We start from the raw sequence: 20928 nt of genomic DNA, 5'->3' as shown, positions 1-20928 counted from the left end.
GGTGGTAACTTTGGTTGCTGTTGACCTGGCTGAGATTTGAACCAAGCAATCTAGAGAAAAAAGGTTCTCAGTAGAGGAGTGATTGCGTTTTAAAACATTGTATGAGACCATACCAAATCTTTGGTGTTGGAGATCATCAGGAGATTAATGTGTGGCAAATTGAGCCAGTTTCTTATCTTACACCTACATAAACCCAGAGTAATTCCACTCCAGTATCTAGCTAAGTATTTATGCGTTGACCCCTATTGTATCTCATGCCTGACAGTAATGATGTGTGGAAGCAATTGTGAAATAGAGTTATCACTTAGCACACATTGGTCTCACTGATGTAACTTGTGCCAGTTTCTGGCACATTGCTAGGGGCTGAAGCAGTTTTGCAGAGGAGGGAATATCACAGGCCAAGGTTCTGATGCAACCTTAACACCTACCTCTTGGTACAGCATTTGCAGCTGTATCTTGATAACTGCTCTATTGCACATTTAGTCCTTTCCACAAATATTAAAGTGGCACAATCCCAAGGAACAAGACATACTGCTCAGGTGCTTTATTGCTTAAAAATCTAATGAGTCAGCAGTTTGGCCAAACTGGACTCTGATACCCACTTCCCCCACACCTTCTGAATGCTAAAGCTTGTAGTTCTTGTGTTTTAGGACACTTGTCAACCTGTTTCCCTGGTCCAGAAACTTGCTGTAACCTTTTAGGAAACATATCTCCTACATTTCAAACATTGATTTAAACAAAAAGGAAAAAAAAGCAAAAATCCCACCTGTGTGCCAGTGAGTGTGTTGCTAATAATGATGGCTACTGTTGTGTGACAGGCCCATTCTCGGTAAGGCCACACAGTCCTGCTGAAAGATCATCTTCAACTTTGATTTCCACTTACTGCAAGATATTTCCATCTAGATGCATATTTCTAGTGCACCAATCACTATGGTACGTTGGTCCCATTTCCTGAGCCCACTACACTATTGTGTTATCTGTTTCATTGTGGATACACTGGGCCAGCTCCTCATCTGGTACAGATTGGAGTAACTTTACTGACCTGAACAAAGCAATGCTGATTTCCTCCACACAAAGATGCCTCCCAAATCCTCCAGGTAGAGCTGAGGTGAATTATTTGTAATAAAATAACTGATAACTGAGTCTGCCTCAGCTTCTCTTTGTGAATTGTCTGCAAAGAAATGGTGAAATTTGGTACTTTTGGTATTTGAAATTACTTGTAAACTCTTGGAACTGTACATTATTGAACAGGTGTGGGTAGCTGTTTTCCAACACATTAGTCACATGGTGTTGATTCTGTTCTGATTGGATAATTTATTTAACCGGCATCACTATGTTGCGAGCACCTTGGAGTGGAAAATTCACCAATGGAAAAATCTGCAGGCTGGTCACTCTCACTGTTCAGAGCATGGGTCTGGGGAGGATCTAAGCTTTCCGCGCACCAGGCTAGAGTATTTTTGCACTGGGAATATAGCCGATTCCCAGCAAAGCTCCCACACCAGTGCACTATCGGGATGGTGGTGTCCTGCTCCGGTGTGGGGCTCCCCAGGGCAAAGCGGCTCTGGTTGACCTGCAGAAGCCAGTCCCAGATGTGCCACATGCTGTCAGGGTCCAGCTGCAGGCTGGGCAGATCCAGCTCCTTTGGGACAGCCCTGCTCAGCACTGCCTGGCTCCTTCTCTGGCCGGCAGGTGCAGGCAGTGCCCATGCCCTTCCTTCTGACCAGGCTCCACTGGCTCAGCCCCCATGTGCCCGGGCACCTCTCCTGGCCGGCCGCCCCCACTCCCTGCTGAGTCCTGCTGGCGAGGCTGTGCCATGGGACACCAGCCCCAGCTGGCGCTGGGAGTCCCCATTGCTTAGCAGGGACCTTCCTCCTCTGCTCCTGGGCCAGCCTGCCAGGACAGTTGTGCTTTCACTTACCAGCTGCTCCCATGATGGAGCCGATCCCGCTGCAAGGGGATGGGTTGAGGGCCACAGTTTACAGCAGGGGTACTGAAAGCCAGCTAATGAAACTGTAAACCATGTGTCTTCAAAAGCAATGTGAAAAAGTGCAATTCCCGCTCATACCACAGCTCCGGGCTTCTGAACAATTGTGAAATGCTGCTAGGTTCATTCTGACAGCACCAGCAAACTTTTCACAGCGCAACCTGGGGTGCTGCAGCACCTGCCATGCCCCTAGCTCCCACGCCCACGTGCCCTGCTCCTTCACTCAGCCGCCAGGCATGAGGAAATAGTTGCCATGTTCTTAAAGGAAACCACGCACCCCGCCGCAGTTAGCCTAGGCTGTGAGAGGCCACAAGCCTCAGCCCTCAGGGCACAGAAAGCAAACAGCAGGAATCCTGGCTCACTTTACAAGTGACCTGCACAAGCTTATTTTCCAAGCAGTAACAGAGCCCTGGCAGCAGTGCTTAATTTGTGCTGGAGTGTGCCCAGACTCCTCTAGGCTTGGCCCTTCATATTGCCATCAGTTATGAAAGTAAAACCATTGTTTGAGCCCTGGCACCTCTTTCATTACCCGTTAAGCACTGCCCTCCAGAGTCTGCAACCTCCTCTGCAGCGCAGCTGCCAGGCTGAGCCTGACTTGGAGTACAAGCGAGGGAGAGAGGGGGAGTCAAACTTCACCCTCTCTGTCCTTGCTACTTCGGTTTAGGAATGAAAAGGGCTTTGAGCAGCAGTAAAGTGCATGATCAATTTATGGAATTTTCCATGCCCTGTTTTAGAAGACGGTATTTTGTGAGGAAGGGGGTGGGTAGAACACCAAATTATCTTCTATAGAAAAACACTACATACCACATTCCCTAGATTAAACTAGGCACTTGCCCAGTCACAGAAACAGTTTCTGGAGGGTGGAGGTTAGAGCGCTACATGGATACAAAATTTATATCTGCATCCAATCCACAATCTGCAAAAATGATCCATGGCTATCCACAACCATGGATTTGCAGGGCTTTAGCTATAGAATTTGGATCCACATCTATCTGTGATCCACCAGAATGGTCTGCGGGTATCCACAGACTTGCAGGGCTCTAGTGGAGGTGCTTCTACAGTAAGGAAAAGGGAACAGAACTTGCCTGTATGCACATCTCTTCTCGCCCCGCCCCCCCCCCAGCAATATCTGCAGCTGTGGAAGTACGCATTTCTGAATTGCAGGAAGTGTTTCCTTAAGAACAGGGTAGTTTATAGTAGGGCGTGAGTATGACACAATAACTCCACACAGCTATTATTTATCTGTATTCTCCGTGTATCACTAGTGGTTTGAGTAGGATAGCTGTTCTCGGGCTGGACTGTGATTGGAGCGAGTACTGAGGTCCCTGAACTACATGTTCAAGAACTAGGAATGGAGAGAACTCTAGTGAGAATAAGCCGAGTTTTGTAAAGCACCGCCCTAGCCGAGGAAGTATTGAATAGAACCGTGCAGCAGTTCCTTCATGCTCTAGCAGGAACACTCGAAGCTATTTCAGATGACGCAGACCAATTCTTTGCAAAGCCTCTATTGTATTTTCATGGGGCATATACATGTAAAGAAAAAACTTCTAAGTAAACTGAAGGCAAGTTCAAACTGCTCTGAAAAAACCCGCAGAACCCCGTCTTTAACTAGAGGCTGGCTTACTGGAAGGATCTCCTCCACACAGCTGTTTACTACACAGTTGTACCTCTGGAAGGTTACGTGACTTGAACACAACAATGCTAAAGACAACACTGACATCTGATTACAGGCATCCCTACTTTCGTTTTTCCATCTGTTACGAAGATCTCAGCAAAATTCAATGTGTTTTATAGAAGACTGAGTGGTTCAACTATGTAGACACAGCCTGTCTCCACATGTCATGGAACCATTAGCATGTAGGCAGTTACTGAGTTAGTAGCTGGAATTAAGACCATCCCCCACACAAAGACTGCAAGGAATTTGTTAGTTTCTCCATTAACGTTACCTGGCTGTTCAAAAAAGCTTTTCATTACTTCACCTAGTGCATTCCTGCTAATGAGACATTCCAGCTGGTGAGTCACCCTTCAGCAGCAGCTCTCTCTGTGCTGCAGGGTTAAAGGAGAGTATGAGTGGTGCACAGCACAAGGGGGATTATCAATGCTTTTGCAAACAATAGACCTCAAACCACAGGAGCGTAGGATAAATTCTGAGCAAACTCAACAGGCAGCTAACGTAATGGTTATGGGAAGGTTCAACAGTGGCTGATACTTCAATGTGAATGGATTATAGCTTCAAAATGCAGCATGATAAACACCCCTTGAAGCGGCTTGCTGGTGCTTGGTGAGCAAGAGAAGCAGCATCATATCTATAGCAATATGTTGGAGTAACTATTACATGAAAGTTTCATTGCTGAAATTTAAAAAAAAAAAAAAAAAAGATTTGGCTGCAGTTAGATTGAAGAGTTTAAAAAAAAACCCAAAAGAGGCTACAGGGTTTGCAGTGATTCAGGTTTAGTCCCATATAAACACATTACAAAGTAGTGTTGCATCAAGAAAAAAGACTCAGATGATGATAATCAGCATTAGCTTTAACTCATCTTTTTATGGTATATTAGACAGCTGATTCAGTTTTTGCATAATGTCTAGTACCAGTAGATGGGATATATCCTTGATGATCAGTTTTTATGTTATCTATTAATTTACTCATTAAGTCACAAATAAGTTTCCACATTAATTCACACAAACAAACCAAAAAACAGGCTTATAAACAGACTGATTTTTGGGGAGCAGGCAATTTCATAAACTGGTATTTTGCTTCAAAGCTTCTTAGAACAGGTCAATGTTACTTCAAGTTCCAAGGTCACCATATCTATATATTACAACTAGATGGGATAAGAATGATCCTGAGCACAAAATATGTGAAATACTTAGATCCCAACGTTAAAAAACTGATTCAATCTCTAACCAGTTATAACATTGGGACTTTATTAATGAGACAGGAAAGAATGCAGTACTCCTTGCCACAGTTGGATCAAATCATCGGAGTTATGCATCCAAAAGGAGGGCACTTTACATGTTTTTGTAAAGACAGAGGGGTCTAAATAATTTAATTTTACCATATACAAACTCTGTATTTGTAAAATACGAAACAAAATTTGAAATCAAAGCATTTTACAAGAACCTTGATGGCTGTTAACGAATTATGGTTAAAAGAGATGAGACCAGAGTTAGGTCAGTTTTAGATGGATACAGTACTTTTAAGTTCCCATCCATGTCCACAACACGAACCTGCTCCACCGTTAATGGAGAAGTCTTTTGCTCTGCATTTTGGCTGGGATTTGAATTCACTCGTTCAGAAGTCACGTCTGATTCACCATCAGACACGGATTCTTCCTCCTTATTCTCTAAAGTGAATTTGTTGAGTTCTGCCATTTTCTGATTAGGAAACAAAAAGGAATCAAAGATTTCAATGTACAGGATAAATGCAGTAGATGGGCTGTGAATTGCTTAAAGAATTTCCAATAAGCAGGCCTGAGCTTTACATACTACTAAGGGACTGATACCATCAATGGAAACCTTCAGTAATCATTTAAGCATTTTTTTTTTTAAAGAAACTTACAGCTCTCTAGATAGGTTAGTGAATTCAATCTGAAATCCTCCTTATTTCCTCCTGCTACCCTTGTCCCCACATTCTACACAAACAGGTTTACAAATCAGGCTTTGCATCCCAGCCCTTTGATTCTAAATGAAAAGATCCTGCTCCAGTGTCACTATTAAGGACTCTGCTTTCAACATATTTTAAGTTGTACTCATTCCTGCCCTATATCAACTATGCATGTGGCATTGAACTTGGACTTCAGAACATGGTAATGACAGTTCATTAATGAAGTGTAGGAGGGGCGGAACCAGGGGGTAAAGCATACATGAGTTTCTCTTTCCAGTGCAGGAGGAAAGCATCCATCAGACACCCTGGACTGCGGGACCTTCACATGAACAAAACTGATGACAATTTGTTGTGATGAGTTGCAAAGAGGTTTAAGTGGGGAATCTCCCAGTCTTGAAAAATGAGGCAGACTGTATCTGGCCCGAGAGACCATTCGTGATGACTGGTGAAAGATCTGCTCAATCTTCCAGACTATTCTGGAGACCTGGATGGTGGGCGGCTTTGAAGTGAATTGGAAGATAGGCTGACAAGATCTAACTTCACATTTTTTGGATGAGATTACAAGTTTGGCTGATAAAGGTAATGTGTTGATGTAATATAATTACACTTCTGTAAGGCGTCTGACTTGGTACCACATGACATTTTGATTAAAAAAACTGGAATGATATAAAATGACCATAGCACACATTAAATGGATTAAAAACAAGGCTAACTGATAAGTCTCAAAACGTAACTGTAAATGGGAAATAGTCATTGAGAAGGTCTGTTTCCAGGAGAGTACTGCAGCGATCAGTAATTGGCCTTAAGCTATTTAACATTTTTATCAATGACCTGGAAGAAACTGTAAAATCATCACTGATAACATTTTCAGAGGATACAAAATTTGGGGAGTGGTAAACAATGAAGAGGACAGGTCACAGATTCAGAATGATCTGGACTGCTTGGTAAACTGGGCACAAGCATGATGCGTTTTGACAGAGCTAACTGTAAATGTATTCAGCAAGAAAATCAATGTAGGCCAAACTTCTAGAATGCGAAACTGTATTCTGGGAAGCAGTGACTCTGAAAAAGATTTGGGGGGTCACGGTGGATAATCAACTGAACATGAGCTCCCAGTCTAACTCTGTGGCCAAAAGAGCTAAGGCGATCCTGGGCTGCATAAAGAAGGGAATCTTGAGTAGGAGTAAAGAGATGATTTTACCTCTCTACTTGGCAGTGGTGTGACCACTGCAGGAACACTGTGGCCAGTTCTAGTGAGGGTTCAGAGAAGGGCCACAAGAACGATTAAAGGATCGGAAAACAGGCCTTCTAATGACACACTCTAAGAGCTCAATCTGTTTAGCTTAAAGAGATGGTTAAGGGGGAGCTAATTACAATCTAAGTACTTACATGGGAACAAATATTTAATAATGGGCTCTTCAACCCAGCAGGAAAAAGTGTAATATGATCCTATGGTGGGAATATGAGGCTAGACACATTCAGACTGGAAACAAGGTGGACAGTTTTCCCAGTGAGAGTAATTAACCACCGGAACAGCTTGCAAGGGCTGTGGTAGATTCTCCATCACTGACAATTTCAAAATCAAGACTGAATGTTTTTCTAAAAAGCTCTGCTGTGTGGATTATTTTGGAGGCGGTTCTCTGGCCCATGTTATACAGGAGGTCAGACTAGAGGATCATAATGGCTCCTTCTAGCCTTGGAGCCTATGAATCCATACAGAGGTGTGCATGTTCAACAGGCAGTAAATGCATCCGAAGTCCACTGACACTTCCCAATTAAGAAGTGGCACAGTCACATGCAATAAAGTTACCAATAACAAATGTTCACAGTAACATGCAATAAAAGACAAAATTATAAACAATAAAGGGAGAAATTAAGTTCCATGTACCTCTCTATTCCAACTTGGTTCTCTTATTCAGGGGCACACACAAAGAACAAGCTACACAGTCAGCTTATTGGAATACTTACTAGAATAAGGGTGTCCATGACATCTTTGCATATCTGGAGGCTGGTGCCACTCGTCACTTCCAGAAATAGCTCACGAGTGGTTTTTCTAATCTGAAAAGTATTGCAGATGGACTAAGAAAAGGGAAGGTTGAATTGTAATATAATGAAACAGAAACTAGTGCACACAGCTCCATAATCACATTGGTGCATTTGTTTTTCAAAGAATATTTCAGCTTTATTTGAAAAACACCCAAGTGCACAATTAACTACACGTGAATCTTGCTAACTTCATAAAGGAAGAACTGTATGTTTGCACCTATCTGGGCAGCTCAATAACCAGCTGTCTCAGGCCAAACCATTGTACCTTTGGAACGGCTTACTACAGAGCATGGTTTCTCAGCCTGTGGATTGCCATCCAAAGACCGGGTGGCCTGGATTGGTCAAAGGCTGTGTCTGTACTATGAGAAGGGCATGGTGCCCTTGTTTGCAAACACATACTCATGCTAGCTGTATCAACCCACTACAGCCATGCTGAGTACATACCTACTGGTTTCAGGGGGGTACATACTCAGCATGGCTTAGCTGTGCCTCTGCTGCCATTACCTGTACTATGATGGCTACACTCTTATTTATACTCCCGCTAGTTTGATGACAGCTAGTACAAGAATACGTACATGATCAAGGGAAATCACATCCCTAGCTCATGGCGTAGATGGAGCCAAACAGCTGAGTGGAAGGCATGGTCAGGTCCTGTCTTTGGGCAGATGGGAGGCCCTGGGGTGGGGCAGGAAAGGAAGGCTGCAGAGCCTGCCCCACACTCATCCCACAGCAATGACTCCTACAGCTCCAGTCCTGCAGGGCTGGCTGGGCTCGTATTACTACCTGCTGCATGGGGTCACAGCACTACTCCTCCATCATGACGACAAGCTGCTGGCTGGGCCAAATAAGAGTGAGTAACTCTATGACCCCAGAGGTTACAACACCCAGAGTAGGTAGCCAAGCCCAGCCAGCCCCACAAGACAGAAGCCCTGCTATGATATGCCCAGTGTTCTTTTTTTAGTACTTATGACAGTAGCAGGCATTATATAATCTAGATAAATATTTAGTAAGCCAGATTTTTTCTCTCTCCAGTGAAGTTATTCACTGGGTTGCTATAGGCCATCAAGGTTAAGCAGCACTGCTAAATAGCTTAACATAATTTGACATTCAGCATTGAAGTCAAACTGTGCATTTTTAAATTCATTTTTTAAAATCTAGCGCTTTTAGTATATAAACTTTAGACCTTAAAAGTTCAAATTCCAAACTCAGTCATGAATTTCAATGGAGACTTGAACATATGGCAAGATCAGGAGTATTTATTCCACAACACCTCTGAGTATCTCCTGACAAGGAAAGGATTGGAGTGATTTAATTTTGAAGCCTGGCCCATTTCCACTATCATTGAGACTCAGATATAAGTGGATTAAAACTTTTGTACCTTTGTTCTCTCACTGTTAGTGATTGGTGGGAAAGAAATCACAACACCCTCAGCATCTACTAGACAAGGATAGTTCTCTTTCCCATCCAGTAACTGAAGGTACCTGTCAAGGAAAAAAAGTGAAGATAATGGAAAGAGAACAATCAGGCAATAATAAATAAGACAGTTAAAAGAATGGGAAAATGGAGGTTATGCGTTTCTGATCCAACACACAGAAAAACATAACTACAGCATCATGACATCAACAACAGCATGGCCTGCACTGAAGGTGAGTAATGAAGTAATATCATGAAGCACTTTAAAGTTGAAGTAACATTCCGATTGCTGAAGTGATCAAACATGTTCTTAATGCTTTTATTGTGCCCAGTGCTCAAAATATAGCAACATTTTAGAGCTTCTTTTACTGACGCTTCGAGTTTGTAGGTTTAAATTTAAGTCTCATTACCTTTCTCCACCACATACAGAAATACGCAATCCCCACTGTTTACTGGTCAGTTTCCCCAAAATATGCATGACGACGGACATGTGAGATGATCCCAGTACAAATGGGATGGGAAGGGTGTCGCTTTCCTTCAAATCAGATATATGGTCACTTAAAAATTTCAGCTCCTTACAAGCTGTTCTATTGACAGAATTTTGGACATTTCACATAAGTAAACTAATTGTGCTTACATTTATATTCAGCTCCCCTCCACATTCCAGCCTCTCAAACATCCACTGTCTTTAGGCACAATTTATACTGTAGTAATGACAATTTCCAAATTAACTCTTGGTATAATAGGAGGCACAACCACCACCACACTTTTGTAAATCTTTCCCCCAACCCCTTTTTCCCTCTCTAGATTTTCAGCTCATGTTGAGTGTATATGCACCGTTACCATTACGTGTTGCCTTTCATAACTAAGCACAGAGGGCAAATCTGATGTTCTTTGCAGTTACGATACCGTGGCTTTTCACATGATCTTAAATTGGCCAAAATGTGTCTGATCAACCTGAAAAAAAGATGTGCATTAATACACTGACTTGTGCAATCCAGAAACATTCTGACGCTTCTTCTGTTTTCTTTGTTGCTCAGCCTCTAACTGCAACTGACAGACAAGATCCTTTGCCTTGATCTCCTTCCGACCCAGTGGCATTACCTGTATCAGAGAGAAAGGAAATACTTAAAAGCTAAGAGTCATTCACTGATGTCAGGACTAGTTCATAAGAGCTAAAGGGATAAAAAATGGAGAGATTATAATATTTAACTGAAAGTTCCTCAAAACTAATTCTTCTATTTCAATAAAGAGCTTGACCTGAGATACAGATCTTAGAACCATCGTTCGCCCAAGGACTTTCCAGTGCTTGGACTATTTTAGAAGAAAAAACTGAATAGTTTTAGTATTAACTCTTATGCCCTATAGGCCTAATTTGTGATGTGTATATCTCAGATTTTACTTTACTATAAAGAGCTGTAGAGCTTAATCGAGTCTGCACCCCCACCCCAATTAGTGCTGCTCAAGTCTCTTCTAGTTGTACTAGGTTTTATCAAGGGTGGCTGCCGTTACATGCTCAAGCAGTGATTATGGTCCCTCACTATTTGATCCGCTCTGCAATCCGCCTTCTCATTGGTGCTGCAAACAGACTGGAGCAAAGCAAGACTCAAAGGGAGCCGCACGATGGAAAACAGGGGTAGAAAAATCACCATTAAAAAAACAAAAACTTTTTATTTAACTTTACATGTTGCTAGTTCTTTGCCTTCTACTTCTCTTTAGTTTATTAATTGTAGAACTTCAGATTTTACAGAGAGATTTCTTTCCAAGAACCATCACTCTTCAAATGCTCATCTGTGTGGAAAAACGAGTCCAGAGCCTCCTAACATCCTTACTAGGAGAACACCCACAAACTCAAACACAAAATGGCTACGCAAATAGCCCATGTTATATTTACATCAGCCTCTCTGGCCACTCAGTAACAGATCTGAAGGTGGCAGTTTTGCAACAGAAAGACTTCGAAAACAAGACTCCAGTGAGAAACTGCTGAGCTTGAATTGATTTGCAAATTAGATACCATTAACTCTGCCTTGAATAGAGACTGGGAATGGCTGAGTCATTACACTGCTTGGATCTATTTCCTTATGATAACTATCCTTACACCTCCTGTCAACTGTCTGTAATTGACCATCTTGATTATCAATACAAAAGATTTTTCCTGATAACGGGTCATCTTAATTAATTAGCCTTTTAGAGCTGGTATGGCATCTTGTCTATATGTATATAGAGACTCTTCTTATATGTTCCATTCTATGCATCTGATGAAGTGGACTGTAGCCCATGAAAGCTTATGCTCAAATAAATTTGTTAGTCTCTAAGGTGCCACAAGTACTCCTGTTCTTTTTTCTGATAGATTGTACTTCCACAAGCCAAGAAAGCTGAAATGCTTCAAAACAGGCTATACTCCTAAATCACGGTTCAGCTTGAAGTCAATGGGACTTGCATTCCCATGTCACTCTGGTGATTTTGAAAACTCCACCCAGAGGTACTTACACAGTGGTTTTGGAGCCTAACTTTAGGCTCCTATGTTTTAGCCTGTACATATAAAGGCCACAATCATTTTATCATCATATTGAAAATCTAAACTTCTTGTGATTAACACTGAAGCAAGCCATTTAAAATGACAAAGATGATTATTCTGCTCAGAGAAAAATATTTAATAACAATACAATTTTAGCCCCAGCTGCTGCAAACACTTGATTTTAAGTGCACTGAAATCAATGGGGCTATTAGTGTGCCAAGTTATGCACCTACTTAAGTGTTTGCAGGATCAAGACCTTAGTTCTCAATGTGTTATTTTGCCTATAGCAGTTACATAAACCTAAAATAAAATATCCTAACAATAGTGCAATTAAAACAGACCCATCCTCATTTATAACCCAGCACAATTTTTTTCTCATCTAAAGTTGCAATGGACAAAATCTAAAATTCATTTCACAAAGCCTCAATGTGATTTGAAAAAGTTATTTGTATTTGTTTTAGATCAAGTAATTTAAATTATGACAATGATTTAGATGCCTTTATTTTAATCACTCCATGCTGGAAATACTCCTGCACAGCTGGGAGGAGAAGGTACGGAGGGGAGCAGTGTCCAACTGGGAAAACACACTATGGTTTGTTTCTAATACGCAAATAACCTCTGCTTCACCACTTTGCCTCCTCCCACCACCTTAGGAAAAAAAAAAGGGTTAGTCAATTGCTCTCCTGTTGTATTAATGGAATGAGAAAAACACTTTTTTAGGTGTATCTCATAGGCTATTCCCATAGTTTGGTCAGCAATTAACGATAACGGGCAGAAAAAATATAGCACTGGCTCATACTATGAAGAACTACCCCACAATTTGGATTCTGGTACCTTTAGAATCATGATGCTGTGGACAATTGAATTTGAAGATCCAACAAAATCTTTCCCTGGTGACCCAAGGAAATAATTGGACCAAAGTCTCCGGAAATGAAAGAAGTGTTCGTTAGCTTGCTGTATTCTGTGACTATCGACACAAAATAACATGTATTAAACATGTTTGCCCGATTGGCAAGCAAAGTCAGGTAGTTAGATGTCCACAGTCTAGTATTTGCGCCTGCAATTAAGGCCACAAAAGAAGCAATGAAGTTCAGGATTTATCTGAGATCTCTTGGCCAAAGTCCACACTTGCAACATTTTTTCTAATTTCAATTATATATGAAAGACTGGTTCCTGGATTCTACCGCTGGCTGGTATTGTTTGCTATGAGTTAAATATATTCTGTGGAGTGGGTTCTCAGAAAGCCTTGTTTGATTAGAGATTACTTTGTGGGCTGCATGGTTTAAATCACAGATGCTTGGCCATCTTGACTAGTAAAGTAAACAAAGAACCAAAAATTAGCAACATTTCATCAGGAAGTACAGTTAAAAGTGTTTTTGCCTTGGGCAACAGGTAGGTAAATTTACTACAGCCTGTCAGTTCCTTTGTAGCAAGAGACAAGTACTGGACTTGTTCCAAGTAATTTTTAGCTTCAATTGCCTCAGTCCATAAGAGGGTAACTGTTGGAGGCCTGAGCGCCATCTGTATATGATTAAATGCTTTAGACAAAACGCATTAACTACTAACATTTGCCTGCACTCCTATGGAGCTTGAAAAATGAACAGAAATGCATTGATGATTGCATTATTAGGGATGGAAACCAAGGCAGTCTGCATCTAAGAGTTCTAGCCAGTCAAAGTGAGGTCGTGGACCACGTTTCAGGACTCTATAGCTCCCAAACCTCAACCCCACCCATCCCCGACCTGGTTTGCAATCACAGCATCTAGAATTAAACAAGCTTTAGTGCCCTTGAAAATTTCTTCTGGCTGCTACTGTGCAGATGTGATGATTAAAGAGACCTACTTTTCTGTACATGACAACACACTGCCTACTATCAATACCAAGAGATGCACAAACACTGACTGAAGTGTGTGTGTTCAAAGAGTGCAGCTACTTCTGATAGAATATCCAAGTGTAATTCTGAGTTATGTTTTACATTAGCTTCTTTCCAGTGTTCACCTGAGTTTCCTGTCAGGAGGCTAGCTTGCTCATGATTAGTAAGAAGGAACCAAGAACTGGAGAGAGAGAATCTAGTTTTTAGTACTACAAATGAACCTGAACACTAGAGTGCGCATCTCTATTGGAACACAAATTGATGTGGACCAGATTAACACTGCATGCTTAGAGTAGAAGTCACTGTTTGAAATGGCTTATTACAGATGAGTTACTGCAGGAGCACCCAGAGCTTAGTTTTACATCCGAACTCTGGTGAGAACCTGCAGATTCACTAACTGGACACTATACTACCTTGGAGAAGAAACATTACTTTTGGCCCATGTAACAAATATTCTGAGAGAGCTTTTCAAGTGTACGACCTCGAACATAGCATGATTTTTCTATAGTAACAAGTAGCAGAAAACCACTTTTGCCAGATATATTCAGTCCTGAAACTTACTGTCTAACATGAAGTACTACCCTCTGTGGCAAAAGCTACCTTTGAAATGACTGGCACAACATCTAATTAATTTGAAAGCAGCAAGCGCATTAACCATCACAAAGACTGGTACAACCATCTTGCTATTATCATACACTGAATGAGGGTAACTACGGTATCACAGCAGAAGCCAAACTTGGGCAGCCCTGGGAAATGAAGTGAATAGTCCTGCTGATTAGACAGTGTGCAGAGAGAAGAAATGAACAATGCTGAGCTGCTCTCAAAATCCACACTACTCAGACTTCCCTGTTTAATTAGATCAACAATGAAGTTAATGAGTTTACTGACTTCCTCTTACAATGGCAAGTCACATAGGGGTTTCCTGAGCAGCATGTTAAAGTAACATTTTGTAACATGAGTTTAAGTCTCATATCAAGTTTAGCTTAAGAGCGTGGTATACTAATGAGTTGTAAATGATTACATTATCTGGGGGTGTGGCAACAGAAACTGCCAGAGAGAGAGAGAATTGGTGAACAGAGCCTGAATTTGGTTCAGCTGATTACCTTATAGATTGCTGCCGATCACTCCCGGTACATTCACGTGAATGAACACCTGCTATACTGCACAACACTCCAGGTATATCCTAACATTTCACGGATTTCCACTGAACATTAACTTGGCAACAGCTCAAGACAGATGAGAGGACCAGCAGTGAAACTGTTAACAGGGAAACACCAAGACCTCTGTCACCCTAAGCAAAGGTGCGTAACAAGCAACATCAAAATGCTCTTTATGGAGAAACACATTTTGGACTCCTTTACCAGTTTTAATTTTTAAGGTATTCAACTAGTGCGAGGGGTTCTATGACTACCAGTAAGTCAGATAATTTGATAAACGTGCACATTCTGAAGGATATTTGAACAATGAGGAGTTTTCTGAGCCTGATTTAGATAGGGATTGGTACAATGTTGGCACACTTTCTGAACTTAACCTCCTGGTTCCAGTTAAATTTTCTCATTTCTTTAGCATGCAAAACTGCATCTTTCCATTTCTGTACCATTCCAAAGTTTGATAAAGCAACAGGAAAAAGGTTATTTATTCTACCTTTAATTCGTTAGGTGGCTGAGCATCGTACAGCAGAGGCCCTTTGATGAGCTGCAGGTCATGCGTGGCAATGGTTGCTGCTGTTCGTTTCTCACAGATGTCATCATGAAGTTTGATCTAACAAAATGTGCAGGACACAGAAATATGAAGTTACCAGCCAATCTCCTTCAGCATTCCTGTACCATTACCAACTTCAACCTTACTCTAAGCTGTCTTATTAAACTAGTCCCTTAGTATCCAAACAATTTTTCCCCCTCCATCAATTTAATCTTTTTTCATTTGACAAGCCTTTGCTTCCCCCTCTGTTGGATGGGACTGAAAGCAATAGTTCTCTTTACTTTTTTACAAAACAGAGTAATTCACCATTGTCCACGTGGCACTGGAAAGAATGTTTGTTAATTTCCTGATTATAATTATGCTCTGTAGCACTCAGTTTACCAACATCTATCCATTTAAATTATTTCAACTGACATACTGAAATTGACAGGGAAGAAAATACTGATTAGTAACAGTCAGCGGGATCGAAGCCTCCACCTTGCACCTACAAGGACTGGGTGTCACCATCCCTGTGGCAGTGCAGGGAGCCCTCTGCAGCCCCTGCTCTCACCAGCTGAGTGTGCTGGGGGTCCCTGCTCTGCTATACCAGGATGACAGCATTCTTCACCCCTTCTGCCTGCAGGGATCCAATGTCACCACCCCAGGGAGCCCTCTGCAGCTCTGCTGTCACAGCCCCACCCACTCACCAGCCAGGAATGCGGAAGCCATCCCTGTGCAGGAATTGTTCAGCAGCAACCTGAGGCCAGGGCTCTGCCAGGCCAGGACCACAGTCTTCCCTGCACCTTGCACCCTTGGTCCATTCAGCCATTCAGGGAGTCTCCTGTATTATCCTACTGTCAGTGCTGCCCTAACCCCAAATCTAACTCCTGCTTAATTTCCAGACACTGTAAAAATTAAGGTTATATCTATATCGCAAAAGAAGCCTGACAGCAGCAAGTCTCAAAATCCATGTCAATGACTTGGGCTCATGCTACAGAACTATAAATAGCAGTGTAGACATTCCCGTTTGGCTGGAGCCTGGGCTTTGAAACCTGGCAAGGGGGGTGTATCTCAGAGACAGGACTCCAGCCCGAAGAAGAACATTGACACTGCTATTTTTATCCCCATATGCCAGCCTGGGTGAACTCAGACATGCTGTCATGGGTGGGGGTTTTTGCATTTTTTTTTTACCCTAAAAAAAATTGTTGAAATTGGAGAAAAAAATCAATTTCTGCCAAGCCTAATTATAATGCAGAGACAGAAGAGGAGTTCAGATTGTAATTAAGGGGCAGATAAAATGCTTCTATTTAGACATTTAATATATCAATTACACAGACACAAGAGGAAACTTCCCTCCAGTGTACAACTCTATGGTAGGTCTAATTTTGCCCCACACTACTTGTTTTTCTTCCAAAATAATCTTCCTCATCCTCCACACTCTCCTCCCCACCCCTAAATCCCATACTTAGTTTCCTTACTAGTATAGTTAATGAGTATTCGAAGATGCTTATTACCACATATGGCAAAGCTAGCAGATCCATGAAATGAAACTGATCCAATCTCAACAAGGTATTTTGGGGAAAACACTCCTTGCAGCCTGCAACTTTAAATGCAATTTTTATGCATAATATTTTGAAAGAATGTGCATTTGTAAGCATCAATTACTGTATGGGACAAAAGTTGGGCACTTACTTGAATGAACAAAAAGCACTCTGGATGATCTATACCACTAATTCATCATTTTCAATTAGGAAATGTATAGCAGAGCACAAGTCGACCAAGGTAGAAAAACTATAGATGCACAGGGACCTGTACATTTGAGAAGTGCTAGCCTCTGCCATCTAGTGGACAAGGTGACTAATGTACTAGTTTGGAAATTTTTTTCAAATACATATCACCTTCAAGTCTGAAACTAGAGTACAAACATGTGCTATTAGTATGGTTTAATACAGTTTTAAAGCCACATATGGTGTTAAAAATGAGACTGGACAAAGCATTGAAGAACAGATATAGGAACCTACCAGTTCAGCACCAGAGGAAAAAAACACTATGATCTAAATCAGTGATACCCAAACTAAGGCTCATAAGCTGTAATTGGCTCTTTAGTGTCTCCTGTGGTTATTTGCAGCACATATTAAAACATTGTGAGATTTAATTATTAACCAGTCTAAGTTCTTAACCAATCAGGATGCTTGTATTATGTTATTAACCAACTGTAGTTGATAAAATAATAATATAATTATATATTATATAGATATTCTCACAGCAATATATAAGCTAAATATTTCCTATCATACTGCTGAAATATGACTATATAGTACGATAGTGAATGAAACAATTAATTCACATTACTGTGGCTCTTTTGGGTAATGTTGATCGCTAATTTGGCTCCTGAACCACTGAGGTCTGAGTATTACTGACTGAAACAGTCTTTGCTGTATCCGATTTTAACACGGATTCACATTTATCCTTCGTTCCCAGTACATAATGTATATGGCAAAGCTACAAGGGGCTTTTAAACTGGTAGCAGAAATCAGTGTGTTTATGTGGCACCCTCCACAATAGTATCTGAGCTCCTAACACCTTTTTCATAAAGAAAGGTTTGAGTGATCTACTGCAAATTTCAGTTTAGTACAAATTGGGGCAGAAATCTGAAATTAAAGCAAATTGCACATTAAAAAATAGCTGCAAGTTGTTTTGTACTGTTATACTGCAGTCAATCTAAGAGTCTCCCAGAATTTAAAAACATCAATGTTCATCATAACAACTGATCAGTTACTTCCTTGGTTGGGAAATGTTCTCTCTCTAAAAAACTAAACTCATGTGCTTACAAAGAAGCAGTCCTTGAGGTTTATGCTTGTGTGCAATAGCTTCTTTAGTCACTCTATTTTCTCTTTAATGGAGTCTATACCAAAGAACACACTGTTCCCAATTCTGTTCATTTGCAATGGGAGTAAAATGATCACACTGAAAACGGATTCACAAAAGTTCTAATCTAATCCTTCAATAATTACCTGTGCAGAAAGAAATCTCTTCAAGGAATTCCCTTGATTCAAATTCATTCCCTTCACCACACAGCAAACAATGTATGGCCGAACTTCTTTGATATTTGGACTAACTTTAACTACCACTGGAGCTGGATTTTCTGCAATGTGCAGAATCTTGATCATCAGTTTATTCACCTCTTCCAGCTTGTCCAGTTCCCCATCTCCACTATCCTTTTTCTGGCGTTTATCCCTCTTTTTCTTCTTACTCTCTTCTTTATCAAAGTTATCTGGTTTCCCTTTTCCTTTGCCACCTCCTCGGCCTCCAACCCGCAAGTATTCCAGAATTGATTTTGCCTGGCAGCCATTGACCATTTTCTCCAGCCGCTTGTCTTTTAGTTTGTTTTCTCTTAAGTTGACCTCCTTTAATTTAGGGCAGTCTGCAAGCTCAGCAGGGATTTCTGATAACTCATTATTGGAAACATTCAGGATCTGAGGGAGGAAAAGCATTCACAAAGTTAGACTTGCTGCTTCTAAAAGGCTTGGGCCTAGCTCTGCCTTGGTCCACTGTTTGCTCAGAAGGCAGCTAGATGCCACACGGTAAGGCATAGCATAAAATGTCTACATGAATAGATTCCATAAGACCAAGTTGAAAATGCTTGAATTTAAATCAGTTACTCCTCCCCCCAACCTCCCCCAAAGATCATTTGTTTTACCTAACACTAGAGCCAAGATGTGTCATTCTGTCAATGCACCATTACATAGTTCACGAATTCTGCCAGTTCCTCTATACAACACCCACCGCTTTTAGAACTTGTAATTTAGCAGACTCCAGTGCAACCTTTTCTCCTGAAGGTCTAATCGCCACCCATGCTGACAACTCTTACAAGTCATGCAACATTTGTGACTTTCTTAAACCCCAGTAGCTGGGATCAATGAAGTGAGAAGCTCATCTTCCATTAAAAAAGTGTCTAGCCCTCTTGGCTGTGGAGAAAAGCTTGATAACATGAACCAAATGCATTCTAAAGGCTCAGAAACTAGAAAGCAAATAAAATGAAGCCCAAATGTGGTGTTAGTTCAAATTACAGTTTTTTTTTAAGTGCTTAACTTGTGCTATTGGTACACAGGGGTTGGCAAAACAGTCTCTCCCCCTTCCCACAGGGCTCCAGCATCACCCCGTTCCAACCTACAGGAAACCACCTGCAATCTCCCATGGGGTCCCAGCTCAAATTCTTCTCCACCCACCATATGAGGGGCCCAAAATCACCTCCCCCAGGGGCAGCCCGTCTCTTTGCCCAGCCCCTTCTCCCCCTCACCTTGAGGGCCGGCAGGTTGGCGATGGCAGAGCCCAGCTCCTGCAGCCCGTTGTTGGCTGCCTCCAGCTGGCTGAGCAGTGGGAAGAGGCCGGAGGCGCCCGGGGGCAGGAGGCCGCCGGGCAGGGCATTCAGGCGGTTCCCGGAGAGCAGCAGGGTCTGGAGCTGGGGGGCGGCCCGGGCCAAGCCCGGCCCCAGCTCCCGGAGCCGGTTCCCGGTGAGGTTCAAGCTCCGCAGCTGGGGGAAGGCGGGGGGCCCCCCAGCAGCGCAGGGCCCGGCCGGGTCCAGGGCTCCCCCCAGGGCCGCGGGCAGCGTCTCCAGCCCGTTCCCGGACAGGTCCAGCACCCGCAGGGCCGGCAGGGGGCCTCCGAGCCCCGGGCCCTCCGGAGCGCCCAGCCCCGCCGGGCCCAGCCCGTTCCCGCGCAGCACCAGGGTGCGCAGGGCCGGCAGCGCCGCCGCCAGCCCCGGGCCCAGCTCGCGCAGCGCCCCGCAGCCGCTCAGCTCCAGCACCTGCAGCAGCGGCAGGGCCAGGAGCCGCGGGGGCAGCCGGCCGCCCCCCGCCCGGATACGGGCCTCGACCGCCGCGCCGGGGAGAACCAGCTCCCGGCGCCGCTCCCGCTCCGCGGCCTCCAGCTCCGGCCAAGAGGCCGCGTCCGCCATGCTGCTTGCCAGCCTCCTCACTTCCGGGTCACAGCATTGCTTCCGGGGCGGGGCTGGCCTGGGGTTGGTCGCCTGACCATAGAGAGCGGCGCGGAAGGTGGGCTAGAGTGTACAGCGCCACACGCGGTACTGCCATAGAGAGCAGCACAAAGGGAGGCTAGAGTGTCGCACTAGCCTCCCCGTTATTGCCTACCTGCCTGGAGTCACCTTGCGGGGTGGGGGTCTCAGCCCAGCTCTGGGACAGCTGGTGCCTGTAACTGGGGGTGTGTCTACACTACAGCCACGGCAGCTGGGCCATTGTAGCACTAGGGTCGCCAGTTCTGGTGGGATGAATTCCTGGACGTTTCGTCACATGACATAACATTTAATTAGAGATTAATCTTTAATTCCTGGAGAATCCAGGACAATCCTGGCGGGTTGGCAACCCTATGTCGCACCGTAGCACAGACCCTACATCCATGGTTTTTCATTGATGTAGGTAACTCAAAGCAGCTAACCCGTCCCTCCTAGAGGCAATACAGGCGGCAGCTAGGTCAACTGGGGGTTAGATTGATCTACCTACATCATAGAGGGCATGGAATTGTTTACAGTCCTGAGTAGTGTGGCTAGGTCAAGCTCATTTTTAAGCGTAGAGCTGGCCTGTGTGTGCAAAGCCCAGGGCAGATTTTAGCCTGTGACTGTTGCCTGTCTGCACCATTTTGTCACAAGGTGGCAGTGCCTATAAGGGCTCATTTTTTCACCCCAAAGGATGGGAAGTACCTTCTTTCATTGACATAAATGAGACTAAATGTACATGAAATGAGTGTGGTTAAAGGACATTGAAAGGAGAGGGAGGGCTCGCTATCTCAGCCTA

At 43.1% G+C, this 20928-nt stretch overlaps 2 protein-coding genes across 2 annotated transcripts in view; both read right to left on the bottom strand.

Annotated features, from left to right (window-relative positions):
- LOC127038876 (uncharacterized) overlaps positions 1–4339 on the bottom strand; it is a 47364-nt gene extending 43025 nt beyond the window's left edge. Inside the window, exon 1 of the mRNA XM_050931948.1 lies at positions 3931–4339. Within this exon, the coding sequence (XP_050787905.1) occupies positions 3931–3955 (25 nt within the window). The 5' untranslated portion in view covers positions 3956–4339. The remainder of the gene's footprint in view (positions 1–3930) is intronic.
- Positions 4340–4418: 79 nt separating this feature from the next.
- On the bottom strand, positions 4419–20096 carry LRRC47 (leucine rich repeat containing 47). Its single transcript, XM_050931701.1, has 7 exons — positions 19419–20096; positions 18133–18594; positions 15083–15199; positions 10036–10151; positions 9013–9115; positions 7557–7646; positions 4419–5359 (listed from the first exon to the last, which is right to left on the bottom strand). Exons 1-7 carry the CDS (start codon positions 20073–20075, stop codon positions 5117–5119), a joined length of 1788 nt encoding a protein of 595 aa, XP_050787658.1. The 5' UTR covers positions 20076–20096; the 3' UTR covers positions 4419–5116.
- Between the last annotated feature and the right edge of the window lie 832 nt (positions 20097–20928).

Source organism: Gopherus flavomarginatus, chromosome 21 (genome assembly GCF_025201925.1).
Source record: "Gopherus flavomarginatus isolate rGopFla2 chromosome 21, rGopFla2.mat.asm, whole genome shotgun sequence".
Lineage (NCBI taxonomy): Eukaryota > Metazoa > Chordata > Testudines > Testudinidae > Gopherus > Gopherus flavomarginatus.
The sequence above is the reverse complement of the archived record's forward strand: the minus strand, read 5'-3'. Positions and strand labels throughout refer to the sequence as shown.